This window comes from Phyllostomus hastatus, unplaced genomic scaffold (genome assembly GCF_019186645.2).
Source record: "Phyllostomus hastatus isolate PE091 unplaced genomic scaffold, TTU_PhHast_1.1 phas_scaffold_21, whole genome shotgun sequence".
Lineage (NCBI taxonomy): Eukaryota > Metazoa > Chordata > Mammalia > Chiroptera > Phyllostomidae > Phyllostomus > Phyllostomus hastatus.
This window is the reverse complement of record NW_025334017.1, coordinates 13393625-13418421: the sequence shown is the minus strand read 5'-3', so window position 1 is coordinate 13418421 and position 24797 is coordinate 13393625. Positions and strand designations below refer to the sequence as shown.

The window sequence follows — 24797 nt, the reverse complement described above, 5'->3', positions numbered from 1 at the left end:
ATTCAGTGATCCAAAGGGAAATCCAAAGAGACTTAATAATAAGTAGCTACTGGGAAAATAATTATTTAAATGAAAAGAAGCCAGTTGACAGCCTACCCTTTCTCTACCCTCACCTTAATGGACTTTTCCTAAGGAATTCTGCTGTTCCTGTGAGCAGCGAACTTTAAAGACTTGGTTAAAAAGTGAATGAATGGGTATAGGTGTTTATATTGATATATATTATATAAGCATATAGTGCACAAGGCAATATATTGCATGGTGGCTAAAATCCCAGGTCAGGCTGAGTTGCCTGGGCTTAGAACCCAACACTGTGTTACTCTGGGCAGGTTTCTTAACCTGTCTGGGCTCTAGTTTATCTGTCTGCAGAAAGGGAAGATAATTGTACCCATCTCATAGGGTTGTTGGAAAGAATAGCTTTATTAATGTATGCCAAGAGATTAGACTAGCACTTGGAATATACTAGGCAGTCACATCTTAGCCATTTTTCCCCTCTGCCTCCTCCCTTCTCTTCCTGTTATTATTATTGACATTTAAAAAGAGGCTGAAGAACACAGTGTTGAAGTAGTCATCTCTGGGTAACAGGATTCTGAGTGGTTTTTATGTTTTTAATTCTTTTTTTGATATCAAATTTGCAGTGAACTTGAGTTCTTTATAAATAGTTCAAATACTTTGAGGCACTCCTCGGCTCATCATTACTGGGGAAACAATCCAACTTCCTAGCTTGATGTGGAAGATTCTCTACTTTTGCTGTTTCCCTGCTCTCCCCAATATTTCATTTTTACCTTATTGATGGTCTTTTTCCTATCATATTTCTGTACATAAGTGTCTTCACCCTCCTGTTCCCTTTATGTCCAAATTTTACTCATCCTTGAAGATCTTGCTTAAATATATCTTTGTCCAAAGTGTTCACATTTTGGCCTTTGTAAATTGCAGTGGTACTTTTCTGTTCACTGGCAGTTAATCAAACACTAGTTTGCAATTTTTTTGTATTGAAATGATATTAATCTCTGTGTCTTTTAACATTTCATGTGTTTATCTCCTCTCACCAACTAAACTGTAGTGTTTCTGAGGGTGCTCACTGTCCTGCAGAGGGTGAGCGATGTAAAAGATATTGATTGATGACACTATGTATTCTTAATATTTAATAGAAATAGATGCTTGAATAAAAAGCCTGCTTTTTTAAAAAAAGAAAGGAGATTTCAATTTAGATATTTTATTTTTGACTTTGCTATATTTGACTTTGACTTTATAATGTTGTTTATCCTGATGGTCTGAGCTTCTTTTAATGGTCAGATCAATATTTGCTCAACTTTCTCTCAAAGCAAGCCTTCTGTGACTTACTGATTAAAAAAGGCCATTAAATTGTTGAGTATGTAGGATTTTTTAAATGAAATAAACTCCAGCTAGTAAAGTCAGTGACAGGGAGCTTGTGACCCAGATGCTACTGCACGAAACCATGAGCTCCTGGACAGAAGGGGCTGCTTCTCAGGCATCTCCCCAGTCCCAGTGCCTGACACGGTGCCTGGCCCACGGTGAGTGCTGAATGCGCATCACATGGAAAAACTGCAGGCCAGCACCACAGACTTGGAAGGAGGGAAAAATCACTTCTCACAAATGTTCAATGTACTGAATATTTGTTGTGAATTTATATTTTTCTTCTCCATGAACAAACGAAATACAATTTTTAATGGCTGCAACTTAACAACCAAATGCTTTCTTTAAAAAAAGCTCCCACTTTCTGTTCTGGACTGAATTATGTGCCTCCAATATGAACAATGAAGCCCTACTCCCAATGTGATTGTACTGCAGTTAGCGCCTTTAAGCAGATAATTAAGGTTACATGAGGTCAAAAGGGCAGCACTCTAATTCAGTAGGACTTGTATCCTTGTAAGGACAAGAAGGGACAGCAGAGCTTTCTCTCCCCACACGTGCAGAGAGGAAAGGCCATCTGAAGACACAGTGAGGAAATGGTCATCTGAAAGCCAGGAAGAGAGGCCTCAATAGAAACCAATCCTGTTGGTATTTTGATCTTGGACTTCTAGTATAGAACCATGAAAAAATAAGTTTTGGCTCTTTAAGCCAGCCAGCCTATGGTGTTTTGCATGGCAGCTTGAGCTTAAACATCTCCTGACTCAGTAAATCCACATGTTGGATGAGTAGGCACTATATTTAGTACCCACTAAAGGTACTAAATCCTGATTTGCAGAGATTTCATAGTTCTATTTCTCCTGTCGTGCAGAGCAATAATGCTGGCTAGCTATATGCATACCCTTGCCTCTAATTTCTGCTTCCTTGAAACCTTATGTCAGGACACCCAAGGCTGGCCCTTCCCAGGTGGTGAGTGGTGATGGGAGCCCAGCCAGTAACAAAGACAAAGCAAGCGGTTGTGATCAGAGAACCTTTGGGCTTGGGGACTGAAGAGCAGGTTTAGGAAGCTTCAGCTCTGGACCATTTGGTGGCCCAGAAGAGGGAAATCCCAGTCCTTTGCTCGTCTTCCCTCCCTCCCTCCCTCCCTCCCTCCCTCCCTCCCTCTCTTCCACCCTCCTTCCCAGCCTTCTTTCTTCCTTTCCATTAATGATGTTAGTACATTTGAAGGGAACACACTATAGTGTAATGGCAGACTTGGCAATGGCTCTCTGCTCTATTCAGATGCCCTGTTATGCCTGTCTCTGGCCTTTGTTCTTTCCAGTTCCCACTTTCTCAGTTGCTGAGAGAACTTCTTGAGTTATACATATGTTTATGGCCCCTCAGAATATTGAAGGGCTTTCTTCACCAATCCACCTGCCTGCTGACCTTCACCCTGAGTGTCCTTGACCTTTGAACATCCATGTTGGTTCTCCTCCTAGGGTTTTGTTTTGTTTTGTTTTGTTTTTGGTCACACCCCCAGCACTATTGCTTGTCGTGTACTGTTTTGGAGAGTACAGGTCAAAATTTTTCACAAAACACACAGTAAATGGACAAAAGAGAAGCCAACAACTGTGTAGACACATTTACTCCAGTCACGGCTGAGGGTGGCTGTGCTATATGGTGGCTCGAGCTCTTTGGCCAAGAAGAACAAGGAGTGGAGGGTCCCAGGCCAGTTTCTACTGCTTGAAAACAAAACGTATTTCTTAGGTGATGGGAATGCACACTGAGAAAACTGAAATAGATTATTATATGTATACACATAAGTGTATATGTTTGAGGAAAATTAGGAGATATAATATTTAGATGGATTCACACTGTTTGGTGTCCCTAAATTCAGTATGAATATATTCCAGGGTCATACTAAACTACTTACACTCAAATACTTGCCTTAGGGTCTGCTTTTCCATGAATATATTCTTTACTTTTATTAGCATTTATTTCATGCTGAATTCACTCCCAGGACACAAGTTTTTGTTTCTTCAGTTTCTTCTGGGATGTATTTTTCTTCTGTGCAGCCTTCTCTTCTGGTTTAGGAACACTCTACGCTTTTTCAGTAGGATCGTTTCTCTCAGTGTGGCAGGGGGAGCTCATGTGTGCATCAGTCCACCTGTGAGCTCTGTAAGTTCTGCGCCGCATCTTGGGAGCTTTGTTCCCCTGGATGTGCTCAATGACTAGAGCATCTACATCTAAACCCATACGCGCAGCGTTATGCTCTACATTTTTAAGCATGTGCAGTAAAAATTCAGCTCTCCTTGGGCCGCCCACCCTGTGTCCAGCCCCACTGTTAGGCTAGGGCACACCTACCAACTCCATGATTGTAATGACAGAATGGCACATGTCGCTTCTGTAAAGTGACACCCTTCAGATTCTTGGTGGCTTTTTTGATATGCATACCCTTGATGGCCTGAGAAGTTTCACAGGTGCTCTTAAAATGAACATACACACTTGAACCTGTTGATTTGCATGGTTTTGTGGGTTTTTCTGATTCAAGTGAACAGCAAACCATTTCAGAGTTCACATCAGTTTGCTTTTGGGAAGAGCTCTTAGGGTCTGCTTCTGGGGGACCCCAGCCTAAGACGCTTGCTACAGCGAAGACTTGCATGTTCATTAGAAGATAATTTTCAGTTGTACTAAGACTTTGGTTTCAGTTGGCATGCTGCCCTTGTTCTGTAATTAGAATGCACAGTCGGGAAGCATCTTATTTAAAGAATAAAATGATCATACATCATATTGTTACAATATCTGATTCATTGTTTGAACTAAATGAATATTAAAAATGATAATTACATGTGTGATCTGTGTATACAAGGGTTGTTAGAGTGAACTGTTTACTGGAAGGTATAAGAATTATTATTATTACCATTACACTGGCCTCATATATTATAATACTTGTGACTCTTGGAACATCCTGTTTATAAAAAAAATCTCATGAGATATAATGTGGGCTGGCAATTTGCAAGCTGAGGGGGCAGTGTTTGGATGAGAACTAATCCAAATTACTAGGGTAGAGGTGGAGTGAGGAGCCTGGATCACTTAAGCTGCTTGTGCTGACCACGGCTGAGGACAGGTAATGCGATTTGCACAGGGTCTGCCTGCCTGTTTTGGACTCAGCAAATTACTATCTGATTCAATCTGAGCACTTGGAGCCCTTTCACAGCCTTTTATTTTTAAATCAAGCCTTTTTTTGTGGCGGCAATTAGAATAAGCATAAATTTCATAATTATGGGATAAGCATATAGAAATTCATGAAAAGAAGAGAAGCTGTTTTAAAGGGATGATTGTAAACTTACAATTTTGGTCAAATGAGCAGAGCAGGTGAATAACCTAAGGCTAGATCCTGTGGCTTTCTAAGTCTCCTGAAATCATATGAAATTATGTGGTTTTGTTTTTAAATCTACCTCTTGACTTACCATGCAGAGCTTTAATCATATTAAATCCTATAATCAGAGAGAGAGAAGTAATGTTCAAAAAGAGGAGGCCGGTCAAATAAAGGGCTAATAAAAATTTGGGCTTAATCTGAGATTTAGGAGAGTATTTTAAAAATTTATTTCATTTTTATACTTTTAATTGAATTTATTGTGGTAGCATTGTTTAATAAGCTTATATAGGTTGCAGGTATACAGTTCTATAACACATCATCTGTATATTGTGGTTCACCACCCCAAGTCCAGTCTCCTTCCATCACCACTCTTCTACCCCCCCACCCCATCCCCAGGGGGTTTCTTAATTGGTTGAGTAAAATGCCCTCTGGAGGACACATAGCTGGTACCTGACATCTGTTTTCAGATTCCTGCTCTTGTAATAATAATTGCAAATATCATCGACTGCTACTACTCCTCTCCTATTAATTTTATAGTCTATCAATAACTTTGAAATATAAAAGTTTTGCAACTCATTTTATGGAAAAGTTAGGTCTGATTTGATAGAGGCTGGTTTTAAAATCATACTTAGCATGCACATTCACTCATTTTTGTTGCAGAAACAATAGCATGCTTGAGTTTGGAGTGCCATTCCACATTCTGCCGGGGGGAGTTACATAGTACACACCATTATCCACCCTCTTCATTTTGTAAAGTGTGAAAAATTCTTAATTGCAAGACACACTTAGCCTCGAGTTTGGGCTCAAGGATTGTGGACCCAAGTTCATGTTATTATCTCACACGGACAACCTTGATTAATTGCAACAGCACAGAAGCAAACTCGGATGCCAGTGTCTAGGTCTGCCTGCGAGGCTAATGGCTTCTTTCAGTTCAGCGGTAGCTGCAGCTCGGTCATGATCATCATGTGGCATAAAGAGGTTGGATACTTGAAGCCAATCAGTGTTAGTCATAGGGCTTTCCAGAAAAACAGAACCAATAGTATATATGTATAGATTTATATATAAATATTAAAAAGGAAGTATATGAGCTTATGTATATTACACAAGATCTGTCCGGGAAAAGTTCAGCCATTGTTAATATCATGAGAATGGTTTGTGCAACATCAATGTAACCTGGCAGCCAAGGAGAATGGACCAGAATGTGCCTGTGTGAACAGTGATGACTTCACTGTGCTAGTCAGTGGGGGTAGTGGATGCCATTGAGTGAGCCTGTGTACTGTGTGGCCCTTGCATTCAAAATGACTGAGTAGAGAAACAAATCTGCATCACATTTTGAGTCAAGCTTGCACATTTCTCCATGGAAACCATTCAGATGATTCAGAAGGCCACAGCTGTGGGCAACTGGTGACTGGCAGCTTCATCACGACAACATGCCCACTCATGCATCACATCTCATGCAAAGTTTTTTTGGCAAAACATCAAATCATCCAGGTGACTCAGCCCCTCTACAGCCCAGATTTGGTGCCCTGAAACTTCTGGCTTTTCCCAAAACTAAAATCACTTTTGAAAGGGAAAAGAGATTTCAGAACATTGATGAGATCCAGGAAAATATGATGGGACAGCTGATGGCAATTGGGAGAACTGTGTGAGGTCCCTGGGTACCTACTTTGAAGGGGACTGAGGCATCATTGTCCTATGTACAATGTTTCTTGTATCTTGTATTTTCTTTAATAAATGCCTCTATTTTTCATACTGCATGACTGGATACCTTCTGTACAGATCTCATATATACTTCATATATATGGAGAGAGAGAGGGAGAGTCAGAGAGAGAAAGAGCATGTGAGAGACTGAGATTTATCACAGGAGTTGGCTCACATGGTTATGGAAACCAGAAGTCCCACAATCTGCCATTTGTAAGATGGAGAACCAGGAAAGCCAGTGGTATAATTCAGTTTGAGTTCGAAAGCTTGACAACTTGGGAAGCTGCTAGTGTAAGTCCAGGAATCCAAAGGTCTGAGAACCAGGAACTCTGATGTGTGAGGGAAAGGTGGAAATCCCAGTTCAAGAGGAGAGAGAGAATTTGCCCTGCCTCCCTCCACCTTTTGTTTTATTTGGCCCTCATGGGTTGGATGGTGCCCACACATATTGATGAGGGTGATCTCTTTCCTCATTTTACTGACTGGAAAACTACCTCCTGAAAACACCCTCATAGACACACCCAGAAATAATGCTTTGCCAGCGATCTGGGCATCCCTTAGCCCAGTCAGGCTGATACATAAAATTAACCATTGCATTTTTCAGTGGGGGAAAAGGATATGTCAGTTTGGGGTATGGGTAGGTCTGAATTTGGTTTTTCAGAAATGTATCAGAAGTTAGAAGGAATAAAGTTACACTGACGTGTCATAGTGTAACATGCCATGAATCAAAATGACGGAAGATTCCTGATTTCATGCTTTGCGCATCCGTCTGTCCGAACTGCCGGGGAAGCAATGAGGCAAATTCCCCGGGGGGAGACGGCTCAGCCCGGGGTCACGAGGGGGTTTCATGCCTTCTCCCCTTGAGGCTGATCTGCAAATTTAGTCTCCTAACACTTTCAGTGAGCCTTCACTTTCACTTCCAAAATCACAGATAGTCAAAAAATGGAACCGTAACCATTTACTATTTTCTTGGACAGAGTAGTCATTTACTTGAAATCATCAAGCCTTTTACTTAATATCTTTTAGACTATTTAAGTAATTCAAGTATATATTAACTGAGATCTTCCCCCATATATTTGACATAAACATAATTTTCCTTAAATTATCTAGATACTCTTAGGCAAGGTCATTATTTGAGAAGCTCTAGATTACCAGATATGTGTTTTAACTTTATATTTCCCTCTGTGTGTATGTGTTTTCTAGATCATGGAAATTTTACTGTCTTGAAGGGAATCAATAATTATTTCTAAGTTTTCTCACTAATTAAGAGCATCACCAAAATCCCACCCAAGCTGCAGATACATAACTCTTAGGAAAACTTGGTGCCTAATATAACAAAATGTAGTTTAAGTACTGAAGCCTGCTAGACAGAGCTTAGAATTCTTATTTTTAAAAACAATCTTAGCAAGTATCTGCTTTTTCCCCTTCTTATCATATTTGCCTATTGGTGAAACTTCCTGACAGTAGTTGAAAACTGAAGGATTGGATGGGTCATGGGGTTCAAAAGACAGTGGTAAATCTGTATCACTGAGAATGAACTAAAATATAGAAAAGTTGCCCCATAGCAAATGGTATTATTCAGGATATCCCTAATACAAAACGCAGAACTCTTAAAAAGAGTACGAGAGAATTAGACCAAACTCAAAGCCATTTTTTTTCTGATCACAGTTGACATTTTTATATACTAGTTTGGTATTTTTAGAAATACATTAATTTCCCATTTTGAACTATTTAATATTATATAATAGCTTTATTATCTCTAGTCAGGTCTCAGAATTAATGCTCTATAAGTGATGAAATTACTCTAGAAATGTCCTTTAGAACTCAATAACGTGTGTGAGTAAATTTGAAAATTTTATAGTGTAAATTTATGAAAATATCTTTAATAACTTTGCTCTGAAAATTATAGTAGCTCCTATGACAATTCAGAATTTTCTAGTGTTGAGATGTCTTATGTATTATTTGGCTGTTGTATAAATTAACATCTTTCTGCTGGGAAGACACTAATGATGGTTTGTTTTTTCTTATGGTTTTATTTTGATATTTGTTGTGTGAAGTGAAATTTCATTTGTGGTTTCATTTAAATCGCCTGGGAGGCCACGTGGTATGGTGTAAATGTTTAGACTCTGGAGTCAGATGGACTTGGTCTTGAATCTACTACATACTAAGACTGAGAGTTGGGTATATATTTTTCCTTAACATTCAAAGGTCAGAATCCTTCTGTAAAGTGGGAATTCATTAAACTTATCATTCAAATATTTTGGGGGAGGATTTAGTATTCTGTTTAAAAAGCACAGGGGAAGCACTTAAAGTGTTAGTTTTTTTCTTCCATTTCTCTCTTTAAGTATTCTCAAATTCTTATTGGAACCACTATTTAGCCCTTACCATAGAATGTCTTATTTTGGTAATTATCTTTCCTTGTGTGTTTTGTTTCTCAATAAAAATTCTCCACAAACTTTTTATAGGAAGGGAAATGGCTTTTTTTTTATCACAAACAACATTTAAAATTAAAAAAGTTTCAATTACAGTTGATCTACAATATATTAGTTTCAGGTGCATAGCATAGTGGTCAGACAATTATGTACGGAGTGACCCCCTGTATGTCTTGTACCCACTCAACACTACATGTAATCATTACAGTAACATTGACTACACTCCCTGTGCTGTAATTTACCTCCCCATGACTATTTTGTAACTAACAGTCTGTACTTCTTAACTCCATACCTTTTTTTCACCCAGTCCCCCAACCCCACTTCCATCTGGGATCCATCAGTTTGTTCTGTGTATTTTGAGTTTGTTTCTATTTTGTTTGTTCATTATGTTTTTTTTAGATTCCACATATATATCACTCATAATGCTTAACATCAGGTATTTCATGCAGTGTAATTTCAACAGGTAACTACTGATTGATGAATCATTAGAAAATATAATGATTCTTTGGGTAACTAAATATAATAATGCTTTGGGTAACTAAAAATTCTGATTATCTGAGAGCCATCTATGTGAATTCCATATCCAAAAACTTCAATAAATACATTGAACACTAACATGATACTGAATGTAACATCACCATCCTTTGGTGGCTCTGAAGATACTTTAAAGTCTTGTATTGTCTCAGAATCATAATTTTAAGTATCAAGTTAGATATAATAATAGCAGTAGTAATGATAATTATTATAGCTGCCATTGACTAAACACTTAGTAAGTGTTAAGGGTTTTTTGTGCATTATCTCATTTATTCCCTCAATAACTCTTGTAAGTAGATAAATTATGGTTCTCTATTTATAGATGAGGAGGCCTGTCTGGCAGGACTGAGTGTCTTGTGTAAGATCACGGAGCTGGCCCCTGACAGTCACGGACATCTGATGCTGAAGCCAGCATTCTTAGGAACCACTCAAATGTTGAGTAGAATCCTAATTGCCCCCGGGATGTTGAGCATTACTTTTTATTTAAAATAAAATACCGGATATTAGATTGGTCATTTGCCATGTTTCCTCTTCATAAAAGTCAACTGTAGCCCAGCTTTCCAAATGAGAATTTGAAAATAGTGAAAGTGTGGTTTGATAGAAGAAACATGAAATGTTTCGGCATATTAGCTTAATAAAACTGCTTGTATTTATAAATGACCTTTGTATTGTTATATAACAAAGAGTCAGGGATCATCCATTTTTAAATCAGATGAATTGATTCTCTTGTTTCATCAATGAGGTAGTTACAAAGGAAAATGCCTTATATTAGGACAATAATACTACCTATAGCATAAGGTTGTTGTGAAGATTAAATTAGAAAAAATATATAAAGGCATTCAGCACAGTATGTTTTTTATATGTAACAAGTGCTCAGTGTTACCTTTCAGCAACAGTTCTCCTGTCCATGGCTGTGGACTTTGACCACTTATGCTTTTCTAAATATAAGAAATAGCTTTACAGTGAGCCCTAGTGTAAGCAGCCTGACTGTGGATGCCAGAGGATTGATGGGGAAAGGGGGTAATATTAAAGGTGTTCTAAAAAGCTGATACCACTTGACTGTCTGTCAAAATCAGTGGAAGGCTACGATGATGCCAGTGTGTGTGCGGACACTTGCACACGACGTTCTTCCACTTGTGCCTAAGTGTTGCCCCACACTTGGATCTTTCCTTATGGGAATCATGCTTTTTCAAATGCCTGGAAAGCAAACTGGAGTGTGTCCTACCTACGCTTGTTTACCTGGAAGGCGTTTCCTGGCATAATTTGCTCTTCCCAGGAGATCAATTTAATCTGCTCTTAACAGCTGGTATACTCTTCTGAGTCTTCACAGTAATTATTGAAGTAAATATCATGTAACATATTTGGAATGTATTTTTCAGTTAATGTGCATTTCTCTGCCATCCTATGGCAGCCAATTAGTGATGAAGCTCGAGATGAAACTCTAAAGAATGAGCTTCTTTTTCATTTAGAATGCTTTTAAGGCTACTGCTTCTAATGGTGGCAAAAATATTTTGAGATTTTCAACTCCTATGGGACTAATTTCTTCAATGGTAGAAACCTACTTACTTCTTTTGTTTCTTTTGAGTTTTTAATAGTTTATTTTCTATTGTATTTTTTTCCATGACCATGTATCCCCCGAGACCTACATACTTCTAATTAAACTTTTGTTACTTATTTGTATTTTAGAGACATGTGTCCACAAATGGAAAGGCTTCAGTTTCAGATAGAGCCAAGTTCTGGTTTTGGCTCTACAGTTTACTGGTAATTGCTAATCTCCTAACTTCTCAGGGCTCAGCTTTCTCATCTGTAAATTGGGAATGGCTCAGCCATTGTTAATATAACAGCTTTATTTTCCATAAAGCTGTTAGTGTTAAATGGCACAAAAGATGTAAAGTGCCTATTGTAGTTTCTGAGAGATCACTGATAAACAATAGTTGTGATATTATTTTACTTCACAATGAATCATACTTCAACTAAAATGTTACTTGGGGTTTATACTCCTATAAATTGAATCTTTGAGAAATTGCCAACACTGGAAAAATGGACTTAATAAATGCATTTCTTTTTATACAAGTATTCCTTACTTTTATATTTATAATTTTTAATCTCCATAGATAACTTGTTCATAATAAAATACCTATAGAAGAGTGACTTTTCCAGATATGCATTTAAACTAAGACTCACCCATACCTCCGTGTATATGAGGTCTGCCCAGAAAAAGTCCAGCCATTGTTAATATAACAAGAATGATTTGGGTGACATCGATGTGATCTGGCCAAGGAGAGTGGACTGGAATGTGCATGCATGAACAATGATGACTTCACTGTACTAGTCAGTGGGGGTGGTAGGCATGTTGAGTGGGCATGTGCACTGTGTGGCTGTCGCATTCAAAATGACTGAGTGAGCAGTGCTTAAATCTGCATCAACTTTTGCATTAAGCTTGAATGTTCCTCCCCAGAAACTGTTTGGATGATTCAGAAGGCTGCAGCTGTGGGCAACTGGTGATCGGCAGCTGAAGCTGTCATGATGTATCATGACAACACGCCCACTCACATATCACATCTCCTGCAAGTTTTTTTGTGAAATATGAAATCACCCGGGTGGCTCAGCACCCTCTACAGCCCAGATTTGGTACCTTGCAACTTCTGGCTTTTCCCAAGACTAAAATCACCTTTGAAAGGAAATGAGATTGCAGACTGTCAATGAGATTCAGGAAAATACAAAAGAGCAGCTAATGGCAATTGGGAGAACTGTGTGAGGTCCCAAGGTGCCTTTGAAGGAGACTGAGGCATCATTGTCTTATGTACAGTGTTTCTTGTATCTCGTATCTTCTTCAGTAAGTGTTTCTCTTTTTCATAGTGCATGGCTGGATACTTTCTGGACAGAACTCGTATATTCATAGCTTAGATAATTATAATTACCTTAGAGGCAAACATTTATCTGATACTTCTACAGAGTAAATGAACATAAATGAATTTATTGCATGGGATGGCAAACTTCCTATAGAAGGCCAGATAGTAAATATTTTAGACTGAAGGCCATCCAGTCTTTGTAGTGCTACTCAGTTCTGCTGCTGTGGTGTGAAAGTAGTCACACCCAAAATGTAAGTGAACACATGCACTGTGTTCCAATAAAACTTTATTTACTGATTTGGCTAGTAGTTTGCTGACCCCTATTTTGTTATAATAACTTAGCCAGAGAGAGTTTATCACGATGTGTTGGGCAGGTCAGTCTTAAGAAAAAGGGGAGGACCACTTTACAAATACTGTACGCCCATCCACCAGAGCTGCTGGGTGGTCACCATGTGTTAGGTTCCCCTGCAGGAGGTGCTATAGATGTGAGAACAAGCAAAACAAGTCCATTAACCTGTAAAGGTTTTCTTCAAGTTTAAAACAATACAGACTTTTCTTAAGTTTACACAAAGATGATACATTTGATGGCTAGAGTATTGTAAGTTAAAAGAGATAAATGTACTAATTCCAGGAGATATATTAAATATTTTTCCTTATTAAATTTGTATTCAATTAGCTGAAGCTGTGGAATGCTATAAAGAAAACACTAAGAAAACCCCAAGCCATTGTAATTTCACTACTTGAGCAAACAACTTTTGATATGTAGGTTGTTTCCTTCTGGTCTTTTAAATTTTTTTTAAATGACTTGAGGTATAACTTAATATATCATAAACTTTACCCACTTAAAGTGTGTAATTCAATAACTTGTGGTAAATTTATAGACTTGTGGAACCACTTTTAGACATTCTCAGTCTCTTTTGAGATGAAATTGACATGAAATAAACCACCTATAATTAAAGTATATGATTTGATAATGTCTGACATGTACACACCCATGAAATCTTCACCATCATCGACTGCTCATATCCATTGTCACCAAATCTTCCTTAGGCATCTTTGTCACCCCTTCCTTCTGCTGGTCCCTCCCACACTCAGGCCAGCACAGACTGTTTTTATTACTCCAGATTAGTTAGCACTTTCTAGAATTTTACAGTGGACTCATACAGCATGTACTCTTTTGTGTCTGCTTTCTTCCACTTGCATAATTGGAGATTTATCCATGTTTTAGTGTGTATCAGTAATTCATTCCTTTTTATTGCTAAATAGTATTCCGCTATATGAATACACTGCAATTTGTTTATCCATTTACCTCGTGATGAACGAGTGGTTGTTTCCACTTCTGGGTGACTACAATAGAGCTGCTGTGAATATTTGTATGTAACTCTGTGGGTGGACATAGGCTTTCATTTCTCTTGTAAAAATACCTAGGAGTATAATGGTCAACTCATATGACAGTTACGTTTTAACTCCTTAAGACACTACCAACTGTTTTCCAAAGTAATTGGAGCATTTTACATTCCACATGAGCAGTGTATGAAAGTTCTAGTTGCTGCACATTCTCACCAAGACTTGGAATAGTTTGTCTTTGAAATTCTAACCCTTTGAATGAGTTTGGTGGCATCTCATTGTGACTGTAATTTGTATTTCCTAATGATTGGTGATGCCAAACACCTTTCCTGTGCTTATTTGCCACCCACATATTTTCTTTGGTAAATTGTCTGCTGAAAAATATTTTTCCAAAGTTGTTTTCTCCTAGTAGTTTTATAGTTTTAGGTTTTACATTTATGTCTCTGATTCATTGAGTTAATATATGCCTGTGACTATCTAATGGTTTCAGCACCACTTGTTGAGAAGACTGTCCTTTTCCCATTGAATTACTTTAACATCTTTCTCAAAGATTGGTTATCCGTATAGAGTGCGGGTCTGTTTCTGGACTTTCTTTTTTATCCCATTGATCTATTTGTCTATCTTTAAGCCAATACTCTATTGTCTTGATTATAGTATCTTTATAAATAAGCCTTAAAATCAGTACTCTCCATTCTCCAATTTCTGTTCTTGATCTTCAAAATCATTTTGGCCATTCTGTGAGCTTTGCATTTCCATATGGACTTTAGGATCACTTTGTCAATTTCTACAAAGAGCCTACAGGAATTTTGATTGGAATTGCATTGACTTTCTAGATTGATTTGGAGACAGTTAACATTTTAACAGTATTGGGTTTTGATCAATAAATGAGTCATGCCTCACCATTTATTCAGAATTTTAATTTCAGCAATGTTTTGTAATTTTCAGTGTAAAGGTGTTATACCTATTTTGTCAGATTTATCTCTAAGTATTTTATATTTTTGATATAATTATAAATGATATTGTTTTAATTTCTGATTGTTGCTGGCATATAGAAAGATCATGAATTTTTAAAGTATTAAATTTGTATCTTGCAACCTTGCTAAACTCATGTATTAGTTTTAGTAGCTTTTTTGTAGACAGTTGTTTTTTTAAGTACATGTTTTTGACATAATTATGATCACAACATCAACAGACTTTTGTATTATTTTTACTTAAATTTTAAAAATATTTCCTCCAAGTACAAAAACTCTTCTTAAACATTAAAATTAATATTTGCATTATGCCTCAAAATGTAGTTAATCTCGATTATTAACATTATTTCTGTTTTTCTACATATGTAACAGGGATAAATGTCCTCATGATATATATAGTGAATTTCTGTCGAAATGCTTGTACCAAATGTATAAGGCTTGTGCTGCTTTAGAGTTGTATCTCATTGTTTGTAGCTTCTATTTCTGTGATAACTAGTGAAGTTAGTTTCTTCTGGATTCATTAATATTTTGATTATCTTTGCACTAGGAATCCATACTTAACTTTTAGTAAAACATAGTATTGCCCCAAAATATAATTTAAAAAAATTCACAGAATTTTTTAATGTTTTCACGATAGCTGTCCTTGAGGTTCTTCCCAAGGACTGGAGAGACTACAGAGATAGCGGGCACTCACAGGTCATCAGACATGATGTCTTAAAGCCACAGCTCACTGAACACTTCCCTCTCCTATGCCCCAGATATGAACAAGGTGCAACTGTCTGCTTATACATGTCCTTGGTTGTTCCCTTTTACAGTACAAATTACTTTGAAAATATTTCTAGAGGAAAAGAGTGAATTTAAACCAACTGTTGCTCACTCCGGTAGTGAGGAAAAAATATTTTAAATCTACATAAACCCACTTCCCTTCTCATGTGTGACCTGAGGTGCTCTCTGGATGTCTGAGCAGAGTGATAGACCAGCCCCTGAGAGCTGAGGCGGCTGCTCTTTGGCTTCAGGTCTGTGTTAAAATAACTGAATCACTTAAGAGAAACAAAGTTGCTGCTCAAAATAACCAAGATCAAAGGTCTCATCTGTCTGTGCTTGTGAGTGGAAAGAATGATTTCTTTACATGTGATGCTCTCAAGTACTTTGGCTGATTTTCAAGGAATTATGCAAATTGAATGTGAGTTGGCGTCCCCGATGCTGTAACTGATGTGTGGATTGCTTTTCATGTCCTCTTGTCATCTGCAGTAGCTGTGACACCAGAAATATTTAAGAGGGTGATCTGCTCTCACTGTATCCCTGTCTGGGCCTGATAGTCATCTGAGGACCTTGGACATGTATGTGGAATGTCTCTGTGTGACCATCCTGGGTGCAATCCCAGGTCCTGAGACTGAGCCTAAATTATACGCATAACCCCACACCCCTGTCAGCATCGGTTCCCAGCTGCACTCAGTGGCACGTGGGGCAGCTGAGAAAGTGGGTCTGAGCCAGCAGGGACATGAGGAAGTGGTGGAAAGAATGCAGGGAAGAGTGGGAGGAGGGGAGCAACATGGAAACAGAGTCTGGTAAATTAGAGACCAAGTTCAAATGAGGGTCCTGCAAATCCTGGACTGTTCCAAAGAGGCTCTGAGATCTCTGGAAACCCAGTGGGGAGGGTGGTGGCCCATGGACAGCCTGGCAGAGGTCAGAGTCAGGCCTGGAGCGGGCTGTGGCAGGAGTTGAGGCTCTGTGGATAAAGCATAGAAACCCACTCTTCCAGACCGAGAACTTAATGGGGAAGGAAGATGGAGATGGCGCACAAGGACAGGGCAGCCCCGGGGCTCTGGGGAGCAGGTGCCCGTGGATGGCTCTTTGAGGCACTGTTGCAAGGACGAATCCTCTTTGACCTTTTGTTCCTGTACTCCAGATTGGAAGTCCATGTCTTCATCTCTTCTCTATTCAACAATATTTATTAGCACTTATGGTCAGATTGCTTAGGCATGGATATGGCATCAGTGAGAACAATAGTCCTCATTCTCATGGAAATGACATTCCAGTGGGAGAGACACAGAAAATAAGTGAATAAACAAATGTCCTGTCATATGGCAGCATGTGCCATAATGAAAACGCCAGCAGGGTAGGGTGACAAAGAGATGGCAGTGGGGGGTGCCACATGTAGATATGTGGTGAGTGATGGCTTTTCTGGGGAGAGATAGTTGAGCAGAGACCTGGAAGAAGGAGGTGACTGTGTAGCTTCATGTGATACTAAAATCGCTGCTGATTTTGATTAGACCCCTTGGTTTTCCAGGTCTAGTGAGGCTATGGATGGCAGGCTGATCACTCATAGGAGTTCCTGAATCATTTTGTGTAAGAGGCAGGTTGAGTTATTCAACATAGACTATAGGGTACAGAGAACTGTTCCCTTGGGTTGTAGCAGACTGTACAGAATGATCCTATTTGAGATCACCCCCAATGCAACCAAGATGGGCTTTTGTGATGAGGAAGGCACAGAATCTTTGGACTCTGCTAGGAACGGAGGTGTCAGCCTTGACAAGTGGTGGACTGCGTGCAGGTGGGTGTTGGAGGAGGATGTCATGCCTTCTCTCTCCAGCAGGATTGGGAAGGTCAGCCCGTAGGACCCTCTCCAGGCCAAGTGGGAGCCGAATGAAGAGCCCTCTGGTTTGTCTCTCTTGCTCCAAAGGCCTGACTTGTCTTAGAGGCAGCACTATGCATCAGAGACCTTGGATCTGGGACTCACACGCTCTCATTACTGGACAGTGAGAGCAATCACAGGGCCCAGCGGGTCAGATGTGCCCTGTGCAAGTGAGACTTGACACGTGGGGTGAATTCCGTGTGAGCCCCTCAGGCTACCATCGTTAACTGTGGGAGCAGGAGAACAGGGGCAGCGGGGAGATGGCCTGGAGGCGATATGACTCTGGGCCCAGCTTCTAATGAGCTATGACCAAAACTGGTCAAAAATAGCAAAATATAAGCGAAGGCTAAGAAAAGCAAAGTCGGTCAAAAGAAGACGTCAGAAGGCTGAGAAAGGAAAGAGAAACCGCTAAACACCAAAAAATATGGTAAACTTCAGGAGTTCAACCAAGATTTAAAGTTTATAATCATGAGAGTTTATAAAAAAAAAGTTAGCCTCATAAAGCAAGAACTAAAAAAGTAAGCAAACTTACTTAAGGTATGAGAAGTAGGGGACAAACAAATAATTTTTAAAAACTTGTAAGTTAATTTGAACAATGAAAACCCCTATGGAAAACAATTTAAGGAAAATGTTTAAATGTGAAGGTAAATGGAATTAAAAATAGAGGTTAATGTGCTTTAATGTAAAAAGCACAAGTGATCACAGAATAAGGTATAAAGTAATTTAAGAAGAAAATGGAAATGAGAGACCTGAAGGTCAAACGGCTTGGGGAAAGGTCAGTGAAGGAAACAGGTGGTGGGCCAGCCTTCCCAAGAGCGGTTTCTCTCCTGAACCGACCATGATATTCAAGGTGAAGGTAAAGGGCTGGCTCCACCCAGCTGAAGGGGCCTTGTAGACCTTCTCCCATGAAGAGTGGTTTCTTACCTCCACGGAGGAATGTGGTGGAGCTTGGTTGGGGGCCGGGGTTGTCACCCTCAGGCTGGGGTCTTGTTCTGTGCAGTGTGTGCAGGAACAAAGCTCTAGACAGGCCAATGCAGCCTGCAGGAGAATAACCGCACTCAGACATTTGTGAGCACAAAGCTGGCCCCTCGAGGGGTCATTAGTGAAGTGTGTCACAGCCCCACAACAGCACACCACTTAGCTAGAACAAATGCTCTAGAAAAATATTTGCTGCTGTAAGACTGTTTAAGATATTTATGTGAAAACTGTATTGCAGAACTAGAAGTATGGTATAATTCCTGCTGTTTAAAATATATACAGTATATGAATAGTAAAATAACACTTATTACTACTGTTAGTATCTTACCTGAAGTTAGGGATTCTGGGTGATTTAAAAATTATTATTTATGCTCTTGGGAGTTTCTCTGCAATGAATCCCTATTATATATTATAATCATTAGGAAAAAACTGTGAAGTTTATTTTAAAAGAATAATAAGAACTGGTGTGGGCACATGCTTAGCTTCAGTAAGGTGCTCTTTGCCGGCTCTCCTGTGGGGAGGTGTGAGCGAAGAGGTGACATGACCTGGCTCATGGTGCGGGAGGGCCGTTGCGGCCGCTGTGTTAAATGCTTTACCATGTTGACAGTGTAAGTAAGGGCAGCAGCAGAAACACCAGTCGGGAGGCCTCCAACAGTTTCCCAGGTGAGTGGCAATAGTGGCGTGGACAAGGGTAGAGTAAGCAGAAGGATTGGGTATTGGATTTGATTGGAAACTAAGAGGATTTACTGATGTATTAGATGTGAGTGGTGAGAGACACTAATGCTACATGCACATTATATTTACTGAGAAGTATACTGTAGGCAAACATGTAAAACCTTTTACTGATTGGGAGGCATGATAAAGTGTGGGTTTTCGTACAAATGAAACATCTCTGTAAATTATGTAGTTTACAGGGATGCTGAAGAGAGAGTCCACTCGGGAGGGTTGTCCATGCGGGACTTGGCTGTGCCTTGAAGGTTGGGTGGGACTCAGACAGATAGGCCCCGGGGGCCACTGCTCGGGAAGGAGATGCCTCTGCCCAGGCCTGATCTGCGTGTCAATCTGCATGCAGCCCTGCGTACAGGCAGTAGTTCTGGAGACTGACATAGCAGCAGGAGGCCAGTTTGTCACACCCTTGAATTCCAGGTAGAGCAGTTTAGATTTTTTCTTTAGACAGTGGGGAGGGGGATTAGGAATTTTTGACCAGGGAGTAAGTAATGTGTTTGCTTCAACAATACACTCCTCTAATAAGCTCTGAATGAGTGCCATTGGTTAATCAATGGATAAGATGACTCAGTGGCCAGAATGATTTATTTACTAAATAGGACCATGTCAATGAGTTGGCTTTCAATAGTATATGAGTATATACTTTCAATATATTATGTATACTTATTGATATAGATTTATAAATATATATAAACAGTTATATATAGTATAGTTACATAGACATAAATATATGTATATAACATACATATAAGAAATATAGTTATGTATAGTAGTTACTATACTATATGCAGTATACAGTAGAGTTATATAGATATTCATATATGTGCATACTTATTTCTGTTAATGGGAATGATTCAGTTGAATCAGAGATCATTTTCCTCTGACTACACAGCTGACTTTACGAAGCTCCATCTGCACCTGAGGAAGTAGTTAAGGTGCAAATTTCCCGTCACTGGGTCATGGAGGGTCTCTCCAGCACACATCCCGTGTGCATTGCAGCTTGGAGCTCCGAGAAGCTGTTCTCAGTGCCCCAGGCATAAACAGTTTGGCAGAAATACCCCATTTGTGTTTGTAAGACGGTCGCTTTCATGTGGGAGGAGCTATTTCGGGAAGAGGATTCATGTTGCATTTTGGCCTCATTACAGTTTTAAGTCATGTACAGTGCTGGTTTGCCTGGAGGTGTAAACATAACTTTTATCTTCATATGCATATGGAAATGCCTGGGACTGGAACAGTGCTTTCTATTCTCGAGTTCCATGTTAGGCTATAAGCAGGGAGGTCAACAAGATATTTATTAAGACTCTAATTTAATTTTATCAAAAGCATGCTTCCAAAAGAATACCAGCTATATGAGGCTATGCCCCCTCCACTCTGCATTTCCAAGTGCAAATGTTCAAGCCCAAGAGCCTAATGTCTTGTTGTTACAAGCAGATGGTTCTGTAAAATAAATAAACACTGTGCTTTCTCTACTGAAACTTTGCAAAAAGTGAGATCCTGTGTTCAATGACTGCCTATAGCTGTAACAGGAGGGACAGGGTTCTTCCAAGTTTATTCCTGTGCAGATGACAAAGAAAGGTGCAGCTATTCTGATGATGCCACCTGCTTTCTGGTAAACAAAGTGCTGTTGAAAGGATGTGGCGGACCACTGATTTCTTCAGTGGGGAAAATGCCCGGTGGCACTAGAGATGAGAAACATGTCACACCTGAGTTTGTTATTCCTTAAATATGTTTATTGATTTGTCCCCAAGTAAGAGTTTTAACAGGACAAACACTGGGTTTGGAGTATGGCTGGATTTTTCTAGGAATTTCATAACCTACCTCAAAACTTAAAAATTGGAAATATTTGTTATTTAAAAAATTTATACCTCAGCATGAAAACAATATAAAAAATGACAACAGATTTGTTATTTTTTTCTATAAGCCTATTTTGATGGTGAAACTTTTTGGATAGATTGAAAACCTTCCTGATCTCCTGACAGTAATCCCCCCTCCTCCCACACTTAGACATGTGCTTAAAACATTTATTTTCTTTTTTAAAAAAAATTATTATTTATTTTTAGAGAGGGAAGGGAGGGAGAGAGAGAGACAGAGACACAGAGACATACATCAATGTGCAGTTGCTGGAGGTCATGGCCTGCAACCCAGGCATGTACCCTGACTGGGAATTGAACCTGCGACACTTTGGTTTGCAGCCCGCGCTCAATCCACTGAGCTACACCAGCCAGGGCTAAAACATTTATTTTCTATTCAGCTGTCGGTTGGTGCTTTCCACTTAGGTTCTCACTCAGGCCGTTTACGAAGATTTAGTAATCTTTAAGTAAAATTCCTCAATTAACAACAAACCAGACCTATTGTGAGATCTTTGATTGTAAAGTGGTGATTTGAAAATATTAGTGATTGGAAGGTGCTTCGGAAGCCTTGCCAATTCAACTGAATCCAGCTTCATGGCAAAATCTGGCCTCAGGTTCCCTTAACCTGTTAGAACCTTCCAGCTGTGACAAGTGGCATCCACTTTTCTTCCCTTTTCTTATTGTCGAGGCTATCTTTTATCTCCTCTTGGTTACCCAGTGACCGCCTCAATAACTGCCCAAGACTGCACTCTCAGAAATTTAAATTGAGTGGGTCTGGGTTAGGTCCTGAGCACTTATATTCAAAAACAAAATAAAACCAACCACAAAGTTCTCCAAATAGTTTTGATGTTCGAAGAGAACAGCAGTAAACAGTTAAAGAAAGGACATGATTTGAAACCCAAATGTCGACAAAGACATAATCTCTAAAGTTCCCTAAAGAGTGAATCTTTTTACTCTTTTTTTGGAAGCTGTTGACTGGGTCTCACTGTGGCGCCTGCGGGGTGTGACTGAAGCTAGATAGTGACTGAAACTGAAGGGACATGTTGCGGTACCTCACGTTTCCCCTTCTGTCTTCTCAGCCACCATGTATGTCATGGGAGCTCTTGGTCCTGCGGTGGGATATTTATTAGGCGGACTTCTTATTGGTTTTTATGTTGATCCCAGAAATCCTGTTCACCTTGACCAGAATGACCCTCGTTTCATTGGAAACTGGTAAGAACTGTTTACTAAATTTTTCATTTCACTTATTGTTAATGGTAGAGTCATAGTACCATTGTAGTTAACATAAAAATTTCCTCAGAGGGAATATAAGAAATAGCTTGAAGTCCCCTAGGAGGGAGTAGTCGGCAAAAGAATAATCTCCCAAATCTGTGTCCCAATCCCTAGGATTTATGAATGTGTCACCTTTCATGGCAAAGGGGACTTTGTAGCTGTGATTCAGTTAAGGATTTTGAGATGTGGAGAGTATTTTGGGTGACCCTGGTGGACCCAATATAATCATGAGAGTCCTTATAAGAGAGAGGAGGAGGCAGGAAGTTTGGAGTAAGAAAAAGTGATATGGCTACTGAGGCAGAGGTTGGATTGATGTGCTATGAAGTCAGAGGACCCTGGGCCACGGAAAGAAGGTGGACTCTAGAAGTTGGAAAAGCCAGGAAATAGGTGCAGTTCTGAAGGAATGCAGCCTTGCCAACCCACTTTAGATGTCTGACCTCCAGAACTATAAGATAATACATTTGTACTATTTCAAGGCCCAGAGCTGTGGTAATTTGTTACAGCAATAATAGGAAACTGACATAGAAGGGTTGGGAATAAGAGCCTAATCCCCATTCTTTAGGGTGGAGGCCTTTGTTTTCTTTATAGAAGAGTTCAGGAAAAGAGTGATGTGGCTGTGTTGGGACTTTCCTGACTCCTTTTTTTTTCTTTTTTTAAAGGTTTTATTTATTTATTTTTAGGGAGGGAAGGGAGGGAGGGGGAGAGAGAGAGAGAAACATCAATGTGTGGTTGCTGGTGGTTATGGCCTGCAACCCAGGAATGTACCCTGGCTGGGAATCGAACCTGGGACACTTTGGTTCCCAGCCCGCGCTCAATCCACTGAGCTACGCCAGCCAGGGCTTTTCCTGACTTCTTTAACCAAGGCTTTCATGATCTTTTCTGTACCTTTAAAATTTTTTCTCCCACTTCCCTATTATATTGTGTTTCTGCTTTGTCAACCCTCCCCCACTGGCCAGAACGCTAGCTCTACTTTTTCACTGTCATACACAGTGAATCTTTTCACTGGGCGATAGTTTGTTCTCTCCCTATCCTGGAGATTTAGCTACTCCCTCACTTGCTAGCCTTTAGTTGTCTTGTTAAGTAAGTAATGTTCAGGACACAGAGAACAAGAGCTCCTCTTTGGTCATTAGGTTATTTATTCAGATAACCAGGGCTGTGTTTGAGTCCTTCACAGCCCTCAACTTGAACATGAGTTCTTTTTTCAAGATTTTAAACATTAAGAAGTATTGGTGTACTAAGTTCATTTAATATGGATTAATAATAGGTATAAATAGATAAGAAAGTTTAATTTTATACAAAAGAGAATACTGTAGATTGGACATTGGTGCCAAGTAATTACTTTCTATAGTTTCATAGAGTACTGTGTTCTGTGCTTCCTTAGGAGATAATACACTCAAAACTTGGAGCTTTGTGGGAATAATGTTTAGCTCTGTTTTCAAAGCAGTTAAAATATTAATTAGGTTATAGAACACTTGTTATTTTCATAAGCAATCCTCTTTGAAGATGGGAGTGCTAAGGTCTAGATGACCCTGGCCTGGTAGAATTTTGAAATTATTTAAAAGGAAGTTCCCTCATCAGTGCAAGGGGAATAACACAGGCATTTTCAGTCATTGACTGATAGGGAAATTTTTGGTCTCAACTACTGTTTTCTTGGTATCTTTGAAATAAATCAGAATAAGGATGTTTTTGTTTTGTTCTAAGAGAACTAGATTATTAAAATAGACATAAACATCCAATGTATGTTCTGTATTCTGTATAGATGTCCATGAGAAAAGCATGGCAATACAGGACATCTGGTGGCAGAGAGAAAGGCAAAGGGGACCAACTAGGGGGCAGGTAGAAAGAAGGAGGCAGGAGTTTTCAGCTTACAAGGGCTTCATGCTGTTTTTGAAAAATTTCCCAGTAGACATCAATCCAATTGGTAGCTAAGTGGAGTGATTAAGAGTGCAGAGCCTGAAACCATAGTCCCCTGGGTTTATATCCCAGTCTGCCACCTAATAGCTGTGTGACCTTGGGGAAGTTACCTAACTTCTCTGTGTCTCTGTTGTTATTGTGTTTTTAAATACATAATATGGAAGTAGTTACAGTACCTACTTCACTGGGTTGTGCGGAATGAATGAGTCTATATATGTAGAGCTCTGAATAGTTCTTGCTATATAATGTGTTAGTTATTATTCATTCCTTTGTCTTTCACCAATGTCCAAGTAGTTTTATTCATTTTAGTGGTCCAATACTCGTCCTACAAATAAATTTCTCAGTATAGAAATATATAATAGGAGTCTATTTAAAAATGAATTTTGTCTAATTAGTAGCCCTATTTGTAGGACTTCTACCTTGAACAGAGACACAGTTATTTGATACAATGTTATTTTATACCATGTCTAGTAGAATGATATATTTTTCTATAAATATATGCTGAAAGAATGAAGGAAGGAAGGAATAATGCTAACATTTATTGGGTACTTTCAGGCATTATACTAAGAGATTTACACACATTTTCATTTAAGCCTATAACAACCATATGTAGCCACTAATATTATGCTCAGTGATTTGAATATCTTGCCCAAAGCCTCAGAGTCAGTGGGAGCTGGGATAGACTGAGTGCATGGTGGAGGTCTTAGTCTATGTACTAAATTGACCCCCTCAGTGAGCAGTCTCTGAGTAATGGTTCATGTAAAGGAGTTAGGAACCCTGGCTTTTCCATTTGGACTCTTAGTCATATTTCTTTTTCCAACACAAAATGCACATTTCTTGTCTTACTTAGCTTTTTGCTTTT

At 39.2% G+C, this 24797-nt stretch overlaps 1 protein-coding gene and 1 pseudogene across 3 annotated transcripts in view; one reads left to right on the top strand and one right to left on the bottom strand.

Moving 5' to 3' along the window:
• Positions 1–24797, top strand: part of SLCO5A1 (solute carrier organic anion transporter family member 5A1) — a 119743-nt gene that overhangs the window by 27993 nt on the left and 66953 nt on the right. For 2 of the 3 annotated variants that reach the window (XM_045861152.1, XM_045861151.1), the window contains exon 3: positions 21829–21961. The exons of the other annotated variant lie outside the window; for it this stretch is intronic. In XM_045861152.1, the coding sequence (XP_045717108.1) occupies positions 21829–21961 (133 nt within the window). The remainder of the gene's footprint in view (positions 1–21828; positions 21962–24797) is intronic. 3 annotated transcript variants of the gene reach the window in all.
• On the bottom strand, positions 3358–3913 carry LOC123833096 (annotated as a pseudogene).